Source organism: Schistocerca nitens, chromosome 1 (genome assembly GCF_023898315.1).
Source record: "Schistocerca nitens isolate TAMUIC-IGC-003100 chromosome 1, iqSchNite1.1, whole genome shotgun sequence".
Classification (NCBI taxonomy): Eukaryota; Metazoa; Arthropoda; class Insecta; order Orthoptera; family Acrididae; genus Schistocerca; species Schistocerca nitens.
The window spans coordinates 1,239,612,322-1,239,636,028 of NC_064614.1; the positions used below are offsets into that span (position 1 = coordinate 1,239,612,322).

General features: G+C 42.9%; 1 protein-coding gene across 1 annotated transcript in view; it reads left to right on the forward strand.

Moving 5' to 3' along the window:
• The window catches only part of LOC126233794 (uncharacterized), a 455,553-nt gene that overhangs the window by 406,695 nt on the left and 25,151 nt on the right, over window positions 1-23,707 (forward strand). Inside the window, exons 5-6 of the mRNA XM_049942885.1 lie at window positions 13,463-13,714; window positions 22,106-22,303. Coding sequence (XP_049798842.1) covers window positions 13,463-13,714; window positions 22,106-22,303 — 450 coding nt within the window. The remainder of the gene's footprint in view (window positions 1-13,462; window positions 13,715-22,105; window positions 22,304-23,707) is intronic.

Consider the following 23,707-nt stretch of genomic DNA (forward strand, 5'->3'; position numbering starts at 1 on the left):
AGGACATTTAAAAACCGATGCGATTGATGCTTTTTATGCGAGTTTTTGACCTCAGGACAATTAAAAACCGATTTTGCCCATCTGATGTGATGTGACCTTGCCGTGGTGGATGGGCTTACGTAACTAACAGTATCACACCTGTACACCCATGCACACTGAGTAGTACAGTTGTTGTACGATTCATTTGTCATTTGTTGTCGACCACTACTAAATTATGATGCTCACGGCGCCATCTACTACTACATTTTGTAACTATTTAGTTTTGTTCTACCATACGTTTTCCCCCTTCTCCGATAATATTCCGTTACTATTTGACGTCATTCTGATCAGTGGTGTTATTTCTGCAGTGGTTTGAAAGTTTAACTTTAATTATAATCACTCTGTATTTACTTACTCTAATGACCTCGATGTGGACGGGACGTTAAACTCAGTATTTACTCGAGCTGTTTATAACCTTGTAAGTATTCACGTTCGTTTTGCACTTCTTTGTAATTTTTTAACATATTTCTACTATATTTATCTATGTTTGTAACTTTAGACAGATATCCGTTGATAGTATAAGACCGAAACCGATTGATGCTTAAATTTTCAGTAGTACAGCTGATCGTCAAGCATTTCATCAAGCTCTTCATAATTTTTTTATTAGTGATTGAGGGGAACAGGATGCTAAAATTCATGTTCCCAGGCAGCAAAGAACAATTTTACGATTATTAAGTCTAATATTAAAAAAACAAAACACTAGCACAGTTTCTTGGAATGTGAGTCGAACTACTTGGATCAGATCGAAAACTCAGTCAGTACTACTGCGCTGGTATGTTCTTAAAGGGATGAGGTCCGTGTGGCGGTTATCGGCAGTGAGGGGTTAATTACTCGTGGATGGACGAAGTCCGTGAGACCGTGATCAACAGCGACCAGTGGGATTCCCGATGATGGACGCTGCAGTACTATGCTCCTCGTTCAGCTCTACGATGCGAACTCTAATTGATGGGCTGCTAGGTGCGACTGGCGTTAATCCCGGTGTATGAATTGGCTGTAGACACAGACAAAGATTACTCTGTGCTGTAGAGTAGCCGGATGGTGGCCTAAATATCCTCCTGTCGAAAGGATACCTGCACGGCGTTCAGCGGCACAGGATTTCATGAAAGAGAAATGGTGTCCGTGGTTGCAGCACCGTTTACTGTGATAATCGAGCCACTAGTGGCGAAGCTGGTGTCACGCGGTGTCGTAGCAGCTGCTGGAGGGCCGATCTAAACCAACCCGGCGTGTTTCTACTGTCGCGGGACTGTTCCCGTCTGTCTCCTGAGGGTAGCGCAGCTAGCGAACGTGAGTTGCGGCAACCCGCAATACACGCCTGTATGGCGTGTCACAAGCAGCAGCCTGGGGAGATACAGTAGTTACACATGGCTTCATTCGGATTGCGTCACATAGATTGGTCACACGCTCCTGTAAAGTCCGCACATTGTCGATGACTTTGGCATACATCAATGCCTTTAACTGTCCCCCATAGCCAGAATCCAACAGATTCAGGTCCCTTGAATGGAGATGCCATGCTACCAGGCCCCCTCGACCATTCCATCGTCCATGGAATGTTGCAGTGAGGACAGTCGCACAAGTTGTGGAAAATGGGCTGATGCGCCTTAGTGCATAAACCACAGTCGTTGTCTTTCTCCAGCTGTAACGATGAGGCACCGGCACGTTCTGTAGCTGATGTAAGACGATATCTCATTCAAGAGTACGGTTCCAGATGGATAGGTTGCGCAGTCAGCACCTCGACCTCAAATATCACCTAACCTCAATGGTCTTGTTTTTCACAACCTATGAACGTCTGAAAAGTGAAGTGTACGGCTCTCCCGCTGATATGGTTGAAGAACTGGAGCAGTGAAATGACAATCCTCTGAAGATTTACAAGGTGTTCCGGAGGTAGTTGAAAGAATTCTTAACTCACTACAGTGACGTCAGCGTATGCCATTCAAATGTTAGGACGAGTCATTGAACATCTCCTTTAAAAGGCGTGAATGAGCAGTATATTGTAACACGTAACGTGCTGAAGCAGTATTTCATTTCTTGCTATGGAGGGGCCGGTCCGAGACACCTCTGCTTGAAGCCTGAATAGCTGTTGGGAACCTGTGAAGCGTTAACGATGCTAGTAAAACATTATTAGAGTTCAACCATTTACTCACAATGTTTACAAGTCGTCATTATTCTGCATTAGCCTCGGGTATTGCTCATTCAGCTGTAGCTGGTGTTGCATTCATGTTGACGTCTGTCCAGCCGGCTCAGCGGTTGCACACTCAGGCGAGATTTAGCGATCTCGACGCCATGGCGGGTTGCCGGCGAATAGAGGCGGCCACTGAACAGTACGAAGTGAACTTGCGCTGGCTGCTGGAGTGCACTCGTTCTCACTGCGAATTCTACACTAACCCTTGATGGAACATCAAGCGACGTAGGTGGTGTCGGTAGTCGTGAGGTTGGTTGATCTCCCCCCTGCCCCTGGTGGGTTTCAGCACCCGGAGGCGCCTGAGTGTTGAACAGGGACATGGACCCCAAAAATCCCTTCTGCTGGTTTCCGCACTAAGGTTCAGTGCTGGCAGCACCGTGGGATATGGCGTTGTCGAAAGACAGTCAGTTTCTCCATCAGTAAATGGTAGGCAGCGAGCAGCAGGACGTTCATCAGGTGGAGACCGTCCTCTCGGGTACATCTTCAGCTAGTTCATAGACTTTGATGGAACATCTAGGACATAGATTCACTGCAGTATCATAATCATGGAATTGAGAATTAGTATTGTGAATACCATAAATCCCTCAAGAAGAGAGCTGGAGTGTGGGGGTACTTAAAGGGAGCTGCTGTGAGTTTATGACCGTTCAGTTCGTGTTGACTACTTGTGTCCTCCCTGTTCTGCTATATTCACATAACATGCTGTGTCGGACCCTAGTTCTGTGCTCTTGTGGAAGAGAGTTTCTTGCAGCATGTCTTACGAGTTAAGGAATGTGCGTGTCTCGCTTCCTTTGGTTTTCTGTCACAATGCATATCTTCACTCGGCAGACAGTGTCGTAATGTTTCGACGACCTGACCCAGTGCACCATACTGGCTCGCTTTCTGTTTCCCCCTCTGTCTTTAGCATGATTTGAGTTTGCCTGTGGCAGTGAGAATGAATTTTAATAAAATTTTCTAATTTTTACCCCTTACTATTGTGTGCTTCAGCATTGCTAAGGTAGGCCTCGTGTGAAATATGAGTGCAATTAGATGGGGACTTAATCAAAATTTTTTGAATTTCAAATAAATTTGTACTAACAAGGACAATAGATGATACACAAGTGAGTGCTGGCTGATAATCACATTCTCGTAATCATCTCGCAAACGGCTCGATTATGGACTTATGTTTGGCAGAATGTGTTTGCTCCTGTTATTGTAACTTTCAAGGTGTGAGTTTACTAATTACGATACATCTTATAAACAAATATTGCTTCTCAGCTTGGCACCTGAAGCGGCTGCTTGTTGAATTGGATCTTAACTAGCCCTGGGTGCCGAGATGCTGTCTCATGAGAGGTAAAACATGAGGACGCAGCGTTGTATGAGATACTCGACTGTGTCGTACTGCTGTACCTGAAGAAGTTCACGAATTACCGTCAAAATCTGCTGTTAAAAATTTCTTTATTGAACAACCAGTTCCAATCAGAGACCATCATTAGGTACATAAATCACTTACAACGTCGTAGTAGGTGATATAAAATCAATGGCGTCACTGTTGTGAAACAAACTTGTTGCTCAAAAAAGAAATTTTAACAGCAGCTCGTGGTTGTAAATTATGAAGTTCTTCAGACACTTAAGAGCTGTGCTTCCCGACTTTTCAAAATGCACCTGTAATGTCAGAGGTTTTCTGAATCAATACCGGTTATGGTTTAAAATCACACTCAGTGGCTCCCCATACCATAAAGTTATAAGTAAGGTGGGTGTGTCTCTCCAAAACAATGCCACCTTGCGTCATCTCCCTTGGTACCACCGAAAATGATGCTGTGTCGCCCTTCCGCTATTCATCGCTCACGGGTACGGCGCGTCACCAAACACAATCCTCTGTGTTGTTGACTGTTAACTGCTTTCTACTTCGATTGCGAAAACGTTCTGTTGGCACCCACCTACGTAGGGATAAATGATCATTACGACAAAAGAAGAGAAATCAGGGCTCTCACAGAAAAATTTAAGTGCTCGTTTTTCCCGCGTGTCGTTCGAGAGTGGAACGGTAGAGATACAGCATGAAGGTGGTTCATTGAACCTTCTGCCAGGCACTTTATTGTGAATAGCAGAGTAATCACGTAGATGTAGATGTAGAGACGAATTGTATCAGACTCTTTATATGGCGATTCAGCAGCTCGGCCTCATTTGGCGTCCAGCCATTGGTGTAATCTGACGAGTACCGATCATCACAATTTTAATCGTTTACAGAATAGCTGATAGTTATAAGTGTAAGAAATTTCATGCACATCAGACTGACCTTGCAGGTGCGTAACTTTTTTGTCAGTCAGTGAAGTTTTAATTTTTGTTTTATTTCAGTCACAGAGCGGCGACTTTTATTACAAATGATAATTAGTTCCGGGTTATTGTACCATCATCGAATCCGAAAAATACTTAGGAACAATATTAAGATATGCTCATTACGTTAAAACACATATTAAAATATATGGCAACCAGTTATAATGCGGTGATATATCTACCCATTAAAAAAATTACGTTAAAGATTTAGCTGTCGAAAGCACAAGGATACAATGCTTCGTGATTATCATCCGACCTCTATAAAAATCGGATGAATTTGAGAAGACTAAGAGGTGACTACACCGAGCAACAGAACAAAGGTCCAGGTTCACCCTGACTATTTGTGAGTAATAGAAGCGCGTTCTCAATCGGCACCTCATTTGCTGTTCATAATTTCGAGCAACATTCAAAGGCACGTCAAATGTTTCTCTAATCTATTTCACTTCTTACGTTTAGATAAATCACTTCATAAAACATTTGACAGTTTTTATTTTTAAATTTTTCTTTTAATTATTTTTCAGACCCTCGGGTGGTCATTTGATCCGAAACCATTTTTAGCAAAATGTGCACTGTGTGATGTGCAATATTACTAAACTGCTAACCGGTCACCCAGCCACCCAATACCAGTTCCTGGCTACCTGTGTAACAACTTGCAGGGGCAACAAAAATTTCAATTTCAGTTTTGCGTATAATTATTGGCCGAATTTAAAAATGTAAAATACTATCACAATCTACTCGTTATGAGTTGTAATCTTACATTAGTGTTTTAACACGATAAGTGAAATATTAAAGCTGGAAACGAGTATACGTTTTGAGTAAGGCAGCGTAGCGAGCTGCTCGTGAGTTACCTAGGCAACCGTCATCTAGTATTTGGTAAAGAGTGCCTTTAGTGTTTTCAGACAAACTTTATACATAATTTCGAGCCATTCCGAAACCTTTCTCGCTGCCCCTCCCTCCTCCCACACAGAACCTCAGAGGAAAACATTTTATAGCTTACTGCATTTCCGCTGTTCTTGCTGTAAAACTTCAGCACAGACATAACGTTTCAATTTATTACTTTTTTACTAATGGAGAGTGTTGTACCTTAGAACAATTTTCAGTCTTTCACCTGAAGCCAGCTCCGTAATAGAAGTTTAATATATGCTCCTATTCCACTATTCCCCCATTAAAATCTGGCATTTACTTTTTATGTGTTACAATCTTTTTCCGAAATTACAAAAATTACTCTGCGTAAGTAAGGCTTTTCCAAATGTAAAAAAAATGTTCCAGGGTACATGTATCTAGGAGCAAATATTCTACTGAATTCGCAGCGAGAAGATCTTGTTAGAACTGTATTTTTTAGTCTATATGTTTCACCGTTATACTACTACATACCAATAGTTAGTAAGTGGAATCAAAATAAGTAGAAGTATCATCAAAGGCCAGTCAAAAGTTACATTTATAAATAGACGGTATTACAAAGTGATTCAGATTTCCAATTTGAAGACAAATAAAATTGTTAAGACATTAAAGAAACTGAATTCATTTCTAAAAATCACATGTTCTGTAGTAGGAGACTGTCTTCTGTTTCACGGTATACGTTGGTGCACGACCAACAAACTATGGTTTCATCACCCACATGCCGAATAACTAGTTTTAAAAATACATAGAATTTTAATCACCATGAAACTGTAACTGAGGAATTGATAATATCATGCAAATACTTTTAATGCATTATACAGCACTTAAATGAACAGAACTGAAAATATTTAGAAATGCTGCACAACAACAAAGGCATTAGAAAATGCTGGAAATTGCTTATGGGAGTCACTATATGCATTCGCCCATGAAATTCGGCAATTCCTCCCTAGATTTTAACACCAAACTGTAAATATCGCGTGTTCCTACGTACACTATCCTTAAGGCTCAACACTCTCCCCTGATAACTGTTTTCGCAACATATTTTGCACACAGTTTTAACATATACCACCGAACAGATTATTGTACGACATATATACATCATATATCTAGATGCGTAAAAAAATAGCTCTTCTTTCTTACTCAGACTAAACTCATCCAGTGTTTTAAGATAATGAGGACGCCTAGAGACTTATAACAAACTATGACAGAATATATATGCCCAGACTGCGAAAAAAAACAAAAAACTTCTTGTAGCTCATTGGAATTAGTTTGGAATCGTTTCATTTGCATTTGCCTTGATTTAGTTCCCATTTTTCATTAGTCTATGGGTGAATATTGCAGAACTAACTAAACCAACATAATTGCGGTTTTGTGTTTTCACTCATAAAACTGTTACATGCTTATCGTCACTTATTTAACGAATCAACTCGTTTGTAATCAGGTGTTTGAAGCTGTTTTATGCAGCGTGCCTGTCTCAAGAGTCGTCAGTCGCGTTTTCTCAGGTGTTTCAGCAGATGTTTGCTATTTCGTTTTTACACTGTGTAGCTGCAGTCATCCCAAATAAGTAGTGCTCAACACGTCTTTGATGCGATGCCCAGTGTGTCACCGGAAGCCGTCGGTTTGTTTCCCGTTACAAACAAAATTATTTATAAAGCGGAATTACACGCGCCGATTCGATAGAGCGGTCCCAGATCAGCGTCGTGCGGCAATTGTTTTATCGGTATGTGTTAATAGGGACAGTAAAAGACGATGAATAACGAGTGCTCTAGCAACGACAGCGCTACCATGGCATGCACTGACTGCTTCCGCCAGCGCTACTGACAAAGAGAACACGGCAAGTGCCATAACTCGAGTTAGCACAAACTTCGCTCAGTGGAAGAGGTGCCAGAATAAGCGAACACGTGTCTCGGCTTATCCGTAGATACTCGTCGTTTCTGAGGAAACGGCGCTCAAAAATATTCGAGGTATTTTGTGTGCCTTTTACCGATAAAACTCTTCAACTAATGTGGTGCCATAGTTTTGCGCCCAGTGTTCGAAATCCGATTATTGTTTTTATTTTTGTTCTTCATTTAACTATACGTGCCCATAGAAGATTACTATATGAATGTTTCCTCGTGTATAATGAAGTAGCGTTGTCCTTACTCGTCCTCTAATTTTATGTTTGGTGAATGAATATTAAAAAATAAAAACAATAAATGAATGGAAAAATTGTTTGAAACTTTTTGCGGTGATATTCCTGTAGCATATCTTCATTCATAACCAACTGCATGCGCCAGTTTTCAGAAAAGCGATTTGTTACTCTTTGTTTGTCGCGAAATTATTGTCAATGCGTGAAATCTTCAGCAATGTTAACGACGTTTGTTCCTAGAGTGAGATTCTTACGAAGACATGTCAGTGCAGTAAACCTGCCTCGCCGCGATGCTCGCGCTGTTCCGAATTTCGATGTTAAAATATTTCTGTGATAGGTCTCCTGCAAGGGAATGCACCAAATCTTCACGAAGAATAAACAATAGAAAAAAATGTAACAACTAAGAATGAAATATAACAACATGAGAATTTAAAAATACTGTAACGCATGAAAATACCATACGCAAGTATATTACATAATAAATACACTACTGGCCATTAAAATTGCTACACCAACAAGAAATGCTGATGATAAACGGGTATTCATTGGACAAATATATTATACTAGAACTGACATGTGATTACATTTTCACGCAATTTGGGTGCATAGATCCTGAGAATCATTACCCAGAACAACCACTTCCGGCCGTAATAACGGCTTTGATGCGTCTGGGTATTGAGTCAAACAGAACTTGAATGGCGTGAACAGGTACAGCTGCCCAGGCAACTTCAACACAATATCACAGTTCATCAAGAGTAGTGACTGGCGTATTGTGACGAGCCATTATGGCGATGACGAATACACGATTCCAATGTGCGTTCACCGCGATGTCGCCAAACACGGATGCGACCATCATGATGCTGTAAACAGAACCTGGATTCATCCGAAAAAATGACGTTTTTCCATTCGTGCACCCAGTTCCTCGGTGAGTACACCATCGCAGGCGCTCCTGTCTGTGATGCAGCGTCAAGGGTAACCGCAGCCACGGTCTCCGAGCTGATAGTCCATGCTGCTGCAAACGTCGTCGAACTGTTCGTGCAGATGGTTGTTGTCTTGCAAACGTCCCCATCTGTTGACTCAGTGATCGAGACGTGGCTGCACGATCCGTTACATCCATACAGATAAGATGCCTGTCATCTCGACTGCTAGTGATACGAGGCCGTTGGGATTCAGCATGGCGTTCCGTATTATCCTCCTGAACCCACCGATTCCATATTCTGCTAACAGTCATTTGATCTCGACCAGCAATGTCGCGATACGATAAACTGCAATCGCGATAGGCTACAATCCGACATTTATCAAAGTAGGAAACGTGATGGTACGCATTTCTCCTCCTTACACGAGGTATTACAACAACGTTTCACCAGGCAACGCCGGTCAACTGCTGTTGTGTCTGAGAAATCGGCTGGAAACTTTCCTCATGTCAGGACGTTGTAGGTGTCGCCACCGGCGCCAACCTTGTGTGAATGCTCTGAAAAGCGAATCATTGCATATCACAGCATCTTCTTCCTGTAGGTTAAACTTCGCCTCTGTAGCACGTCATCGTCGTGGTGTAGCAATTTTAATGGCCAGTAGTGTATATGACAGCTATTATGAAACCCAGTTGTAATTTTACAATTAATATAACGTTCTTGAATCTCCTAAGTTGATAATAAACATTCATTAGTAACCATCTACGGACATGGATAGACATATGAAAAAATTAAATTGATTAAAGTAAATAACTTTATTCTATAAATAAATTCTATAAATTCTATAAATAACCTCCCCCCATGAACCATGGACCTTGCCGTTGGTGGGGAGGCTTGTGTGCCTCAGCGATACAGATAGCTGTACCGTAGGTGCAACCACAACGGAGGGGTATCTGTTGAGAGGCCAGACAAACGTGTGGTTCCTGAAGAGGGGCAGCAGCCTTTTCAGTAGTTGCAAGGGCAACAGTCTGGATGATTGACTGATCTGACCTTGTAACAATAACCAAAACGGCCTTGCTGTGCTGGTACTGCGAACGGCTGAAAGCAAGGGGAAACTACGGCCGTAATTTTTCCCTAGGGCATGCAGCTTTACTGTATGATTAAATGATTATGGCGTCCTCTTGGGTAAAATATTTCGGAGGTAAAATAGTCCCCCATTCAGATCTCCGGGCAGGGACTACTCAAGAGGACGTGGTTATCAGGAGAAAGAAAACTGGCGTTCTACGGATCGGAGCGTGGAATGTCAGATCCCTTATTCGGGCAGGTAGGTTAGAAAATTTAAAAAGGGAAATGGATAGGTTAAAGTTAGATATAGTGGGAATTAGTGAAGTTCGGTGGCAGGAGGAACAAGACTTTTGGTCAGGTGAATATAGCGTTATAAATACAAAATCAAATAGGGGTGATGCAGGAATAGGTTTAATAATGAATAAAAAGATAGGAGTGCGGGTAAGCTACTACAAACAGCATAGTGAACGCATTATTGTGGCGAAGATAGACACGAAGCCCACGCCTACTACAGTAGTACAAGTTTATATGCCAACTAGCTCTGCAGATGATGAAGAACTTGATGAAATGTATGATGAGATAAAAGAAATTATTCAGGTAGTGAAGGGAGACGAAAATTTAATAGTCATGGGTGACTGGAATTTGGTAGTAGGAAAAGGGATAGAAGGAAACGTAGTAGGTGAACATGGATTGGGGCTAAGAAATGAAAGAGGAAGCCGCCTGGTAGAATTTGGCAGAGAGCACAACTTAATCTTAGCTAACACTTGGTTTAAGAATCATGAAAGAAGGTTGTATGCATGGAAGAACCCTGGAGATACTAAAAGGTATCAGATAGATTATATAATGGTAAGACAGAGATTTAGGAACCAGGTTTTAAATTGTAAGACATTTCCAGGGACAGATGTGGACTCTGGCCACAATCTATTGGTTATGACCTGTAGATTAAAACTGAAGAAACTGCAAAAAGGTGGGAATTTAAGGAGATGGGACCTGGATAAACTGAAGGAACCAGAGGTTGTACAGAGTTTCAGGGAGAGCATAGGGAACAATTGACAGGAATGGGGGAAAGAAATACAGTAGAAGAAGAATGGGTAGCTTTGAGGGATGAAGTAGTGAAGGCAGCAGAGGATCAAGTAGGTAAAAAGACGAGGGCTAGAAGAAATCCTTGGGTAACATAAGAAATATTGAATTTAATTGATGAAAGGATAAAATATAAAAATGCAGTAAATGAAGCAGGCAAAAAGGAATACAAACGTCTCAAAAATGAGATCGACAGGAAGTGCAAAATGGCTAAGCAGGGATGGCTAGAGGACAAATGTAAGGATGTAGAGGCTTATCTCACTAGGGGTAAGATAGATACTGCCTACAGGAAAATTAAAGAGACCTTTGGAGATAAGAGAACCACTTGTATGAACATCAAGAGCTCAGATGGAAACCCAGTTCTAAGCAAAGAAGGGAAAGCAGAAAGGTGGAAGGAGTATATAGAAGGTCTATACAAGGACGATGTACTTGAGGACAATATTATGGAAATGGAAGAGGATGTAGATGAAGATGAAATGGGAGATACGATACTGCGTGAAGAGCTTGACAGAGCACTGAAAGACCTGAGTCGGAACAAGGCCCCAGGAGTAGACAACATTCCATTGGAACTACTGACGGCCTTGGGAGAGCCAGTCCTGACAAAACTCTACCATCTGGTGAGCAAGATGTATGAAACAGGCGAAATACCCTCAGACTTCAAGAAGAATACAATAATTCCAATCCCAAATAAAGCAGGTGTTGACAGATGTGAAAATTACCGAACAATCAGTTTAATAAGCCACAGCGGCAAAATACTAACACTAATTCTTTACAGACGAATGGAAAAACTAGTAGAAGCCGACCTCGGGGAAGATCAGTTTGGATTCCGTAGAAATACTGGAACACGTGAGGCAATACTGACCTTACGACTTATCTTAGAACAAAGATTAAGAAAAGGCAAACCTACGTTTCTAGCATTTGTAGACTTAGAGGAAGCTTTTGACAATGTTGACTGGAATACTCTCTTTCAAACTCTAAAGGTGGCAGGGGTAAAATACAGGGAGCGAAAGGGTATTTACAATTTGTACAGAAACCAGATGGCAGTTATAAGAGTCGAGGGACATGAAAGGGAAGCAGTTGTTGGGAAGGGAGTAAGACAGGGTTGTAGCCTCTCCCCGATGTTGTTCAATCTGTATATTGAGCAAGCAGTAAAGGAAACAAAAGAAAAATTCGGAGTAGGTATTAAAATCCATGGAGAAGAAATAAAAACTTTGAGGTTCGCCGATGACATTGTAATTCTGTCAGAGACAGCAAAGGACTTGGAAGAGCAGTTGAATGGAATGGATAGCGTCTTGAAAGGAGGATATAAGATGAACATCAACAAAAGCAAAACAAGGATAATGGAATGTAGTCGAATTAACTCGGGTGATGCTGAGGGAATTAGATTAGGAAATGAGAACCTTAAAGTAGTAAAGGAGTTTTGCTATTTGAGGAGCAAAATAACTGATGATGGTCGAAGTAGAGAGGATATAAAATGTAGACTGGCAATGGCAAGGAAAGCATTTCTGAAGAAGAGAAATTTGTTAACATCGAGTATAGATTTAAGTGTCAGGAAGTCGTTTCTGAAAGTATTTGTATGGAGTGTGGCCTTGTATGGAAGTGAAACATGGACGATAAATAGTTCGGACAGGAAGAGAATAGAAGCTTTCGAAATGTGGTGCTACAGAAGAATGCTGAAGATTAGATGCGTAGATCACATAACTAATGAGGAGGTATTGAATAGGATTGGGGAGAAGTTTGTGGCACAACTTGACCAGAAGAAGGGATCGGTTGGTAGGACATGTTCTGAGGCATCAAGGGATCACCAATTTAGTATTGGAGGGCAGTGTGGAGGGTAAAAATCGTAGAGGGAGACCAAGTGATGAATACACTAAACAGATTCAGAAGGATGTAGGTTGGAGTAGGTACTGGGAGATGAAGAAGCTTGCACAGGATAGAGTAGCATGGAGAGCTGCATCAAACCAGTCTCAGGACTGAAGGCCACAACAACAACAATAACAAAGTAAATAAAAACACTAATGAGGACAGAACACGGGACGCAAATTGACAGGTCGCGATGCTAACCCCTGTGCCACCAATTGGGCTGAGCCGAGCACGTGCTTAAAGACATTTAAATTACTTCTATAACTTTTCTCAGAAACGGTCGAGTGTCTATGCGTAAAAAGAGAGACATATTCGCTTATATTGTCTCTTCAACTGAGCGAAGTTTCTGGAAAATCGGGTTATTGCACTTTCCGTGTTCTCCTTGCCAGTCATTGCAGAACTGCTGTTTATTTTTCGAGTTTTACAGTCCCTATTAATACACATCGATAAAGCGAGTATCTCTGAAGACTAATCTGGCACGTAAAATTCCTCTTTAAGAAACATTTTGTTTCTTCGGCACTAAACGTCGCATGAATGACTTGATAAGGACTATTTATGTGGGTCGACTGCAGGTACATAATGCAATATTGAAATTGTAAATATCTGCTGAAACGTCAGATAAGATGCGCCTGACGGCTCTTATGTGAGACACCCTCTATATAGCAACTCGATTCTTTAAAGAATCTGGGTTGGAGCGTTACTGGCGTTCTTCTTGAAGAGTCACACCAAAGACAAGGTTGACATTTTACACGCTCATTAGCTTTTCGATTCAGCTGCCACAATGCTTCTCTCTCCTGTCCCCATGTCCCATTATTCTCTGGGAGACTGTTCATCCACACTTACATGCATTATTCGCAAGCCACTACGTATCGCATGGAGGAGGATTGCTGTTATAAATATTAGCCACTATCTGCCGTGTCACGGCAACTAGTGGCAGCTGCCCCGGTACGCGCCCTGACCACGCCCGCGTCCGCCTGTTCCCCGCAGGACGTGGTGGTGTGGAACGCGCACCTCGAGTGCAGCGGGCTGCTGCAGCAGCAGGCCAACCTGTCGTCGTCGGCGGCGGCGTCGTGCGTCGCCTTCGACGAGGCGTCGTCGCGCTGGGGGCTCAACCTGACGGACGCCGGCTTCCAGCCGTGCGACGTCGACCCCTACCTGCCCGACGCCGCCGCCCACCTGGTGCGCCGCTGCGACCCGGACATCGTGCGCGCGTGCGCCGTCAACTGGACCAACGCCGAGGTACGTCCCCACGCCTGTATCGCTGTATAACTGGAACGGTGCACGGTCCCAACTGCTGGACAACCATAATTTAATTTTCAGTATTTTGCATGTTTATGCAGGGTGGTCCATTGATCGTGACTTGGCCAAATATCTCACTAAATAAGCATCAAACGAAAAAAACTACAAAGAAAGAAACTAGTCTAGCTTGAAGCGGGAAATCAGATGGCGCTATGGTTTGCCCACTAGATGGCGCTACCATAGGTCAAACGGATATCAACTGAGTCTTTTTTTAAAAATAGGAACCCCCATTTTTATTACAGTACAGATAATCACGCTGTAACAGCATGCGTTCTCAGAAATGATAAGTTCACATAGGTACATGTTACACATTGGAACAACCGAAATAAAATGTTGAAACATACCTACGTTCTGGGTTTTAATTTAAAAAACCTACCTATTACCAACTGTTCGTCTAATATTGTGAGCCATATGTTTGGGACTATCACAGCGTCATCTATCACAAAGCGAAAAAAGTGGTCCAACTAAAACATTCATATTTGTTTACGTACTGCACGAATATGTAATAAAAAATGGGGGTTCCTGTTTTAAAAAACGCAGTTGATATCCGTCTGACCTATGGCAGCGCCATCTAGCGGGCCAACCATAGCGCCATCTTGTTTTCCCCCTTCAAGCTAGACAAGTTTCGTTCTTTGTAGTTTTTTCGTTTGATGCTTATTTCGTGAGATATTTGGCCCGGTCACGATCAATGGACCACCTGTATATATCGTGTGCCGTCTACAGAGGTAGTAAGTTACACCAGTTATATACATTCAAATAAATTATATTTATGTACTAAGAACTATACAGTACTGACAAAATTTAAAGGATCCTGAATGGTCAATGGTGATTACATTATTTAAACATTAATTAAAATTTAGTTTTTATTTACCACTTCATTTTAGCGTTCCGTACCTCACCCAGCAAAAACGAAACCCTTATAGAATCACTTTGTTTGCCCCTCTGTTTATCTCTCTGTCTGTCAGCCCACTGCTAAAAACCCTGTTTTGCAGGAACAGCTAGATGTATCGAGCTAAAATTTATACCACATATTAATGCCTACGGTCCCTTGGCAGTGTAAAAAATTTAACCTTCTAAATCACTGCAATCAAAAGATACGGCCATTTATGTCACATATTTTGATACTCGCAAATTCGCTAATCAAAGGGTACTTCCATTTGGCTTAGAATCATGCGCGCTCCTACTTACAATCGATTCTGCCACAACATCTGTGGTTCTGTGGTGTCAAAGGTACTATCTCATCTACATATGACAACCGTTTCAGGTCATTTTTCATGAATTATATTACAAAACCGGACTCCACGTACAAATGGACCCCTCACATACAGCCGGTCGCTGTGAGCGAGCGGTTCTAGGCGTTTCAGTCCGGAACCGTGCTGCTGCTACGGTTGCAGGTTCGAATCCTGTCTCGGGCATGGATGTGTGTGATGTCCTTAGGTTAGTTAGATTTAAGTAGTTCTAAGTCTAGGGGACTGATGACCTCAGATGCTAAGTTCCATAGTGCTTAGAGCCATCTGAACCTCACATACAGTAATGTTTATTAATGTGCAAAACACAATTCACAACGATTGTACTTGACGAAGATAGAATGGTAAGTTTATACAGATGTAAATAAATCAAGAAGTATTCAAAAGGCAGTATATAGCACCTATTTACTTTATTATTTATGTTCTGTTTTCTACCCAAGCATAAAATGACGTAAAATATGTCATTTTCTCCTACAAGTGAGCAGAAAAATTTATTGTTAAAATGATTTTTAATGAAAAATAATGCGTCAGTCTACTTTCTCATTGATACACAGTATAGACTTTTCCTTTGTGCGTTATAGTAGAATCTAAATGGTTCAAATGGCTCTGAGCACTATGGGACTTAACTTCTAAGGTCATCAGTCCCCTAGAACTTAGAACTACTTAAACCTAACTAACCTAAGGACATCACACACATCCATGCCCGAGGCAGGATGCGAACCTGCGACCGTAGCGGTCGCGCGGTTCCAGGCTGTAGAGCCTAGAACCGCTCGGCCACCCCGGCCGGCAGTAGAATCTAAATAATTTTCACTGTTAGATAATTATGTGGCTCCTTTTCTGGAAGACCATTGATAGGAAATATATCAAGGTTCTCATGCAAGCTTCTCAGAATATAAGGAAGACAAAAAATACAAAATACACTACTGCAATGTGAGTAAGCGCAGGAGGAACAGATTAACTTGCAACGTTAGCAGACGACACCAGCGTCGCCGGAAGAATGCCAACGTCAGAACTTTCTTACCAAGAATCCTGCACGGTGTCGTTACATTCCGTTGATGACCAGCGTGAATGCCGCCATTTGAAATGCATTGTGTAATGTTTTGACTTTCTGTTCCGTGACGGCAGTGACAATCGATCTTTACATGCACTCCATAATTAATTAGGTAAAGTGAAATCTGGAGTGGAAAGAATGTGACTGTATACAATACACTTTCCACCAACTGCAATGGCAGTGCGTCATAGTTTGGCAGTGTTGTTTGTACACTGTGCGCACTGACGGCGAATCCTAGGATATCTGTGTTGTAGGCGTAGCAATCAAAAACGCCCTAGTTTCCACGTTCGATACCAGACACTGCTAAGATGCTGAGTAAAAATCAGCTTCCGGCATCAAGAATGAGACGCCGGAGCAGTGGACAGGGGTTTAGGGCATCCTTCGGATGAGAACTCTAAAAGACGGAAGAATCAGGGACGATCAATGTTATGAACATGAAGAAGGAAATGGAAACCAGTGCATTAAAGACACATAATGTGGCCTGTAACTGAAATAATGTCTTTATGGCTTCACCGCTGGTAAAAAATCCTGGATTATTCCGCCATTCGGATCTCCAGAGGGGGAGGGGGGGGGGGCGGGGAGGAGGATTTCCAACTGGAAGGTAGCCAAGAGAAAAATATTGAATAAACAACGAAGGGTTAATACACTACAGTGTGGGCTGTCGGAAGTGTGAATCTGGTGCCAAAGCTACAAAATCTGAAAAGGGAAAAATGTAGAGGCTCGGTCTAGATACAGAGCGAGCCAGTGAAGTGAATTGAAAGAAGGTATGGATTTGTGATCAGAGGAATACAGGGAAATATCAACGTTAGCAGAAAGAGGTATAGCGAGAGTAGGATACCTCTTGTGTAGGGAGATAGGGTAACGAGTGAGTTATTGTGAACACTTGATAAAGCTGTTCTCATCAGAATCGACAGCATAAAAAAAACAATAGTACAGATATACGTGTTGACGTCAAAATCAGACGATGAAGAGATAAAGAAAGTATGTGAGGTTCAAATGGCCCTGAGCACTATGGGACTTAACATCTATGGTCATCAGTCCCCTAAAACTTAAAACTACTTAAACCTAACTAACCTAAGGACATCACACAACACCCAGCCATCACGAGGCAGAGAAAAAAGTATGTGACGATATTGGAGTAAAGGAAGATGAAATCTAATAATGATGAGTAATTGGAACTCTGTAACAGGGAAAAAATAGAATACGAAGCTACGGAAGAGTATGGGATAGGTAGTGGAAGTGACAGAGGAGAAAGACAAATTGATTTCCGGAATAAATTTCGGGTAATCACAGCGAAAATACTGTTCAAAAATCACAAGAGCAGGAGGCATACTTGGAATAGGCCTGGAGACATGAGAAGATTTCAGCTGGATTACATCATGGTCAGGTATAGATTCTGTTGTAAGGCGCACTCAAAGCAGATACAGACTCAAACATCGCGTTCCCGAAGAGAACTCGTACTCTGGCGATTCCCACGTGCGCCCGATACTTAGAAAGACAGCCCCAGGGACTTACCGCCGGCTTCCCTTCGGCAAGATTTCTCCACCGCATTGGGCTAGTCATTGTGGAGGTGGCCCAGCGAGTTACCGTAAGTTTCCCTTCGGCAAGATTTCTCCAATGCATTGGACAAGTCATTGTGTAGGTGGCTCTCACATTCTCTACTGCACACTTTATTTATACGAGAAAACGCCCATTCTGGATAGTTTCATGTGTGACCTCCGTGCTGACTGCCAAGGCACTTCATCGTGGCCCTGTAGCATGAACACCTCAAACGAAAGTGGTACACGACCCAACACCTCAGACCACAGTCTTTGCTTTACCCAGATCCCACGGTCCGGAGCCGTTTGTTCAAAATATTCAGTGGCAAACCACTATTACTGGGGGCCACTTGAGGATCCACCTGTTTACACGGTGCACGCCTGGAGCGAAGTATTACATCCTATGATACTACAACACAAGTCAGCTTCGTCGCGTGCCGAGACACTAATACAAGCGCTCGGTTAAATAACAAAGAAAAAGGCTCCGATTAATTATATTTGGATACATATTCCAAAGTAGTGTTGATCCCCTGATGTAATACTTTTAAATTTTTTTTCCGATGTATTTACTACTTCACATGCAGATCCCCCCCCCCCCCCCAAAGAAAAATCAGAGTAAAGAGACAATCAGAGCCAGATTCCTTCCATACTGTAGAATACCACCCCGAAATCAGCGATACGCCCTTCACGAAAGAAATTAGCAATTCTTTTCAGAATAGCGATAATCGTTAGATTCCGCTTTTTCTTGTTCAATGAGGCGCCCTGATACAGAAAACGACTTCCTTCGCGTCGGCGGCCACATAAGCAGAATGGGAAACTTTTGAGAAACAGAAGTATTACCTGCTTTCTGTGTCCCAACGGGTAGGACTTTGCCGCTGCCTTTCTCAGCAGTTGGTAGGGGACCTATTTTTTGAAGTACCAGTCACTTCGAAGCCATCAAACTCTGCGACACGGTTTCCTCAGCCCCATTCTCCTTGTTCGGGCATTAGCGGTTGCATGTTCGAAAGACGCCATGGTTTTCACATTCGGCTCCAAGCACTTGCCGCCTAGTCTCGTAATAGTACTGCGTTCATCAAATGGTTCAAATGGCTCTGAGCACTATGGGACTCAACATCTGAGGTCATCAGTCGCCTAGAACTTCGAACTAATTAAACCGAACTAACCTAAGGACATCACACACATCCATGCCCGAGGCAGGGTTCGAACCTGCGACCGTAGCAGTCGCACGGTGCCGGACTGAAGCGCCTAGAACCGCTCGGCCACCACGGCCGGCTGTTGTTCATCGCCTTGCACAGAGAAATGTAATGACACCCGCAATGAAGCACCACCATTTTAAAGCGGCGCGAGTAACTGTTCCGAGTAAAAGCGCTGTAGGAGCAGACTGGGTGCTGCAAGACACCTTCGACATTGCCATGTGGTAAGAAGACATCGCAACCCCACAATAAGACATGGCAACCTCCATCGCTTCTCGTCACGATCGAACTCTCATGAGTGCAATGATCCACCTGGTTTATAAAGAAAGATATTCACAACAGCGTCTACAGCGAAGAAGCTAATTTTGCTTCTGGAGTAGTGGCCCGTTGTCCGTCATTCTGTAACCACTACTTGTTTAGTAACGTACCAACAATACCAGGTCAGTGTCTCAGTTAGGGTTCTCTGCACTCAATTCATCACTGCATCTGCACTTTTCTGAAGGGTGTTCTCGACAGTGTGAAAGTTCGTTGTTTTAATGTATGAATATTTTAACGCTAACTGTTTTCCTCCTCAATTTGTTAATTAATGAATATAGAACCCCTACAGGTGGCTCTCTGTCAAGACCAGTTACAACTGCGCCCGTCCCAAACGGAATGGTTCATCATTCAGTGGTTTGTCTTGCTCTGGGGCACGGTTTGTATAGGGTCAGCAGCAAGGAGGGAAGAAGTGAGAGGAGTTCAGTTGGCACACGAACCTCTCGCCGTGTTCTGCTCGGCTCAGGCCAGGTGTGCTAGCGATGGGAACAACCGATTGAAAACTATGCATTCAGTACATTTTCGAAAAGCTGTCGACTCATTCGGTTGTTGTTTTACGTATAGGTTGAATTATTCGCCCATTTCTTTCGAGTAAACCAATCTGTGGGAGAACTGAACGAAAAGAATCGAAACAGTCCTTTGTAGTTTTGCACACTGACTGATCTATTCATTTTTCTTTTCAAGTGAAAGTAATCGCCACTTTTCTGTCAGTTGAAATACGTATCTGTTCTTTCAACTGAAACCACTGGTAGGAGATTTAATTGACAGAGCTGTACATTCATTCTTCTGGGTGAAACTAGTCTGTGGTACTTTCATTTGTTGGACTAAGGCGGTGGCGTACATTTGGGGAATGCGTACTCCTTGAGGATGCCCTACCCCCAGGGCTACGTGAAAGCATCTCAGATGGAACGCCAAAACTAAAATAAGTACAGTATACGTCCGTTTAGTAATGTACTTAATAGACTAATTCTTCTTTACATCATTTTAAACTGATGAATATGTTTCTGTGGATTAAGTGGTCCCAGATACAATTTTATGTAATTAATTAACTTGCTCCATCGCTGCAGGTACCAAATTTAGCATAAAAATTCCCTTAGTGTTACGTGAAGATGAAATTGCCAAATTTTAGCGACAGTTTGCATTCCATTTTACTGAAAAGGTGTGATGATGTCTATTAATTAAAAAATCATTTGAATCTAACCTTTACATACTTATTCAGCCATTTATATGTGTGAAAGGTAAATATTTTGTACAGCAAATCACATCACTGACTGTGTACATACAAATCACATCCATGCCCACAAAGCTGTTTACATTTCACGGCCTGTAAAAAGTAACAGCTATAGTGTTTCACACAATGGTACTCCGAATTCCAACTTAAACGTACATCTAGGCCACATTGTAAAGTATAAGCAGCGTGTAACGAAGTTCACACCCGCTCTGCATCACTGAGACAGATAACTGGACTAGCCTGAAATCCCTCCCCCCCCCCCTCCCCCGCCCTCCTCCGGCGCATTCACTTCTGAACAGAAACAATCAGTCGTTTTGGTGTCGGTAAATCTTTATGGTTGACTGTACTCTGTTATCGTCTGTCATCACCGTTTCCACCGTTTCAGTGTCCTTTTTTTACCGAGTGCCAATAAAACGCTTTTAGTTCAGTTTTTCGTCCATGTTTATGAATCTTAACTGTGAACTTTCTGTTTGGATCAAGCCACCGAAACTCTCAGTGGCGTGGAAATGTGCGACATCATATGACTGGATAAAAAGTGGTCCTCAAGACAAATTCAACGCGATGTACAGTATGCGCAAGTGTGGCTCGTATTCTGAAAATATATTAATTAAAGAAATTCATAGAAAATTGACCAATGATGATAAACACTTTTCCCGAAAAATACTGGCTGCAAGTAGCAGTATATGGCTAAAAAGCGTGTGATTAAGTCACATAACAATTTTAAAACATTTTTATCCTGTTTGCTTTCTGCTCACGTCATCTCACCATTTATTGAGAGGGAATTGTCAGCAATCGGTACAAACTAGCAGGAATAGAGACACTTACACATATCTCTGACAGTTACGTCAATTATACAATGTTTTTCACACTTTCCCCAGGGAGCAGAGTCTTCATTTACAGAGTTGTTCAGCCTTTTCGGTTTTACATGAACCATGACTAGGTAAATAAATTTCAGTTAAACAATAATTGTACCTTTATGTAAATATAAGGCAAAGGCCTTGCCGCAGTGGATACACCGGTTCCCGTGAGATTACCGAAGTTAAGCGCTATCGGGCGTGGTCGTCACTTGGATGGGTGACCCACCAGGCCGCCATGCGCTGTTGCCATTTTTCGGGGTGCATCAGGCCCCGTGATGCCAATTGAGGAGCTACTCGACCGAATCTAGCGGCTTCGGTCAAGAATACCATCATAACGACCGGGAGAGCAGTGACCCCACGCCCCCTCTTATCCGCTTCCTCGTCTGATGACACGGCGGTCGGATGGTCCCGGTAGGCCACTCGTGGCCTGAAGATGGAGTGCTTTTTTTTATGTAAATATAAATGTAAAATGTAGCACCAATTATATAACTGTTGAAACCAGCAAAAAATGATATTTAATGCAAGAAATGAAAAAAATTCTTATCTAAGTGAATAGACATAAATTTTGAAAATACTTAATTCTTACGAATACACTTTTTATTTACCTCACCTTGAAATAAGAAACGTTATTTGCCTCTATGAAAGTTGTCAACCCTACTCATGATTCATGTAAGACTGAACAAGTCTGTAAGTGGAAACACTGCTCGCTAGAGAGTGAGTGGAAAACGTTGTTATAACAGGCGTGACAATAAGAGACGTATTTAAGTCGATTGTCTCAGATGAAGTGAAACTTCTTGAAGCCGGAGAGTGATTGAAAAACATTTATACAGCTGACGTTGCTACAGTAGATCACATGTCCCACGAGTGCGAGGTGCTGACAGTGTGTCCTGTGCCGGCAGGTCCGGCTGCGCTGCGAGGCGTACACGGCGCACGTGTTCCGCGGCAGCGACGGCTACCGCAACCCGCACTGTGCCGTCTGCAACAATGTACCAGTGCAGTACCTGGCGTGCAGCCGGGCCGTCACGCGCTCCCTCTTCCACAAGGACTTCACTCCCGGCGCCTTCGCCGTCATCTTCGACCTCGGCGGCTCCGACCCGGTGAGTACCGACAGAGACTGGACCCTGCCGCGACTGGGCACTCCCACAGCCCCTCAGCGCACTCAGAGTGTCCTGACACGGTCGCCAAGCTTGCTGTGTGGCAGGGGTGGGAGGAGTTGGATTGGGCGGTGGTAACTGGTGAAGATGTTTTGGTGTAGTGAAATTAATTTACACAAAACTAATGTTATTGTGGTCCTCAGTCCAAACACTGCTTTGATGCAGCTCTACATGCTATTCTATCCTGCGCAAGCCTCTTCATCTCCGAGTACTATTTGCAACCTACATCCTTCTGAATCTGCTTTCTGTATTCATCTCTTGGTCTCCTTCTGCGATTTTTACCCCTCCCTCCCATGCTTCACTCCAGTAATAAATTGGTTGAAACGACTGGTCAATAGGTAGGGCAGAACAGGTAGTTGGAATTATGGAAAGGGGCCAAAAATGAGCGGCTGTCAGTTACATTCGAACACATAAAACTTTATTTAGTTGCCCAAACATTACAACACAAATTTCCGAGCTTAACTATCGACTGAATATGTCACACAATCTTATCGCTTAGAGGCACAACCTCTTTAATTTTTGAAACGGCTGAAGACCCATGATTTAAAACACAACTAAAAGCATATAAATTCAAACCATCGGCTGTGAGCCATTAAAGTACTCAATCAAACACCAATAAGAAAAGGCAATTCAGCCAGCGGAGCTCAGAAGTTTCCGGGGGTCGGTCTGCACTTGAAATATTAACGTTCGCTTAGGGGAGACAGGTAGTCGGCCCAACTATATCTGATCCGCCGGCAACCCAACCAAGAGACAGTCAACGGACCCACCGACAAGACGACTTGCTTTCCATCCGACCAGTACACAAAGAACTCCAAAAGCCAAAACGTAAAAGGCGTAGCCACCCACAACCAAGTATGCATAACCTGTCAAAACTACACACACGTGTTGGGCAGCGACAGCGCCGTGAGGAAAGGAAACTGCCTGAATTTTACGTCAGCGGCCAGGGCATTTAACCAGAACGTTAACGTACACGTCAGAAAATTCCGCTGGTGCACTTGGACTTCAAATAACCAAAACACAGTTAAACTCCTCCGAATGGTGGCCAAACTTTCACCAACTCGAACACTCGCTGTAACTTGCGGGAATACCCCACACAGCCAACCATGAAAACCAACCGCACAATGTGAACAGTCTGGCTTCGGTAATTAAATCACCACTCAACTTTGATGTCCTGCGTCGGTGAGCCACGAACCTCGTAGCAATCGGAACACACACTCCGGCAAAGCGCAGAGACCGCCTTCGGGCCCAGCCTACTGCGCCGCGCGGAGATTTCCTGGCTGATCCACACCAACCGACCGACTCCTCAGAGCCAGTACGTTGACCACATTTAAAATAACTTGTCAGTCA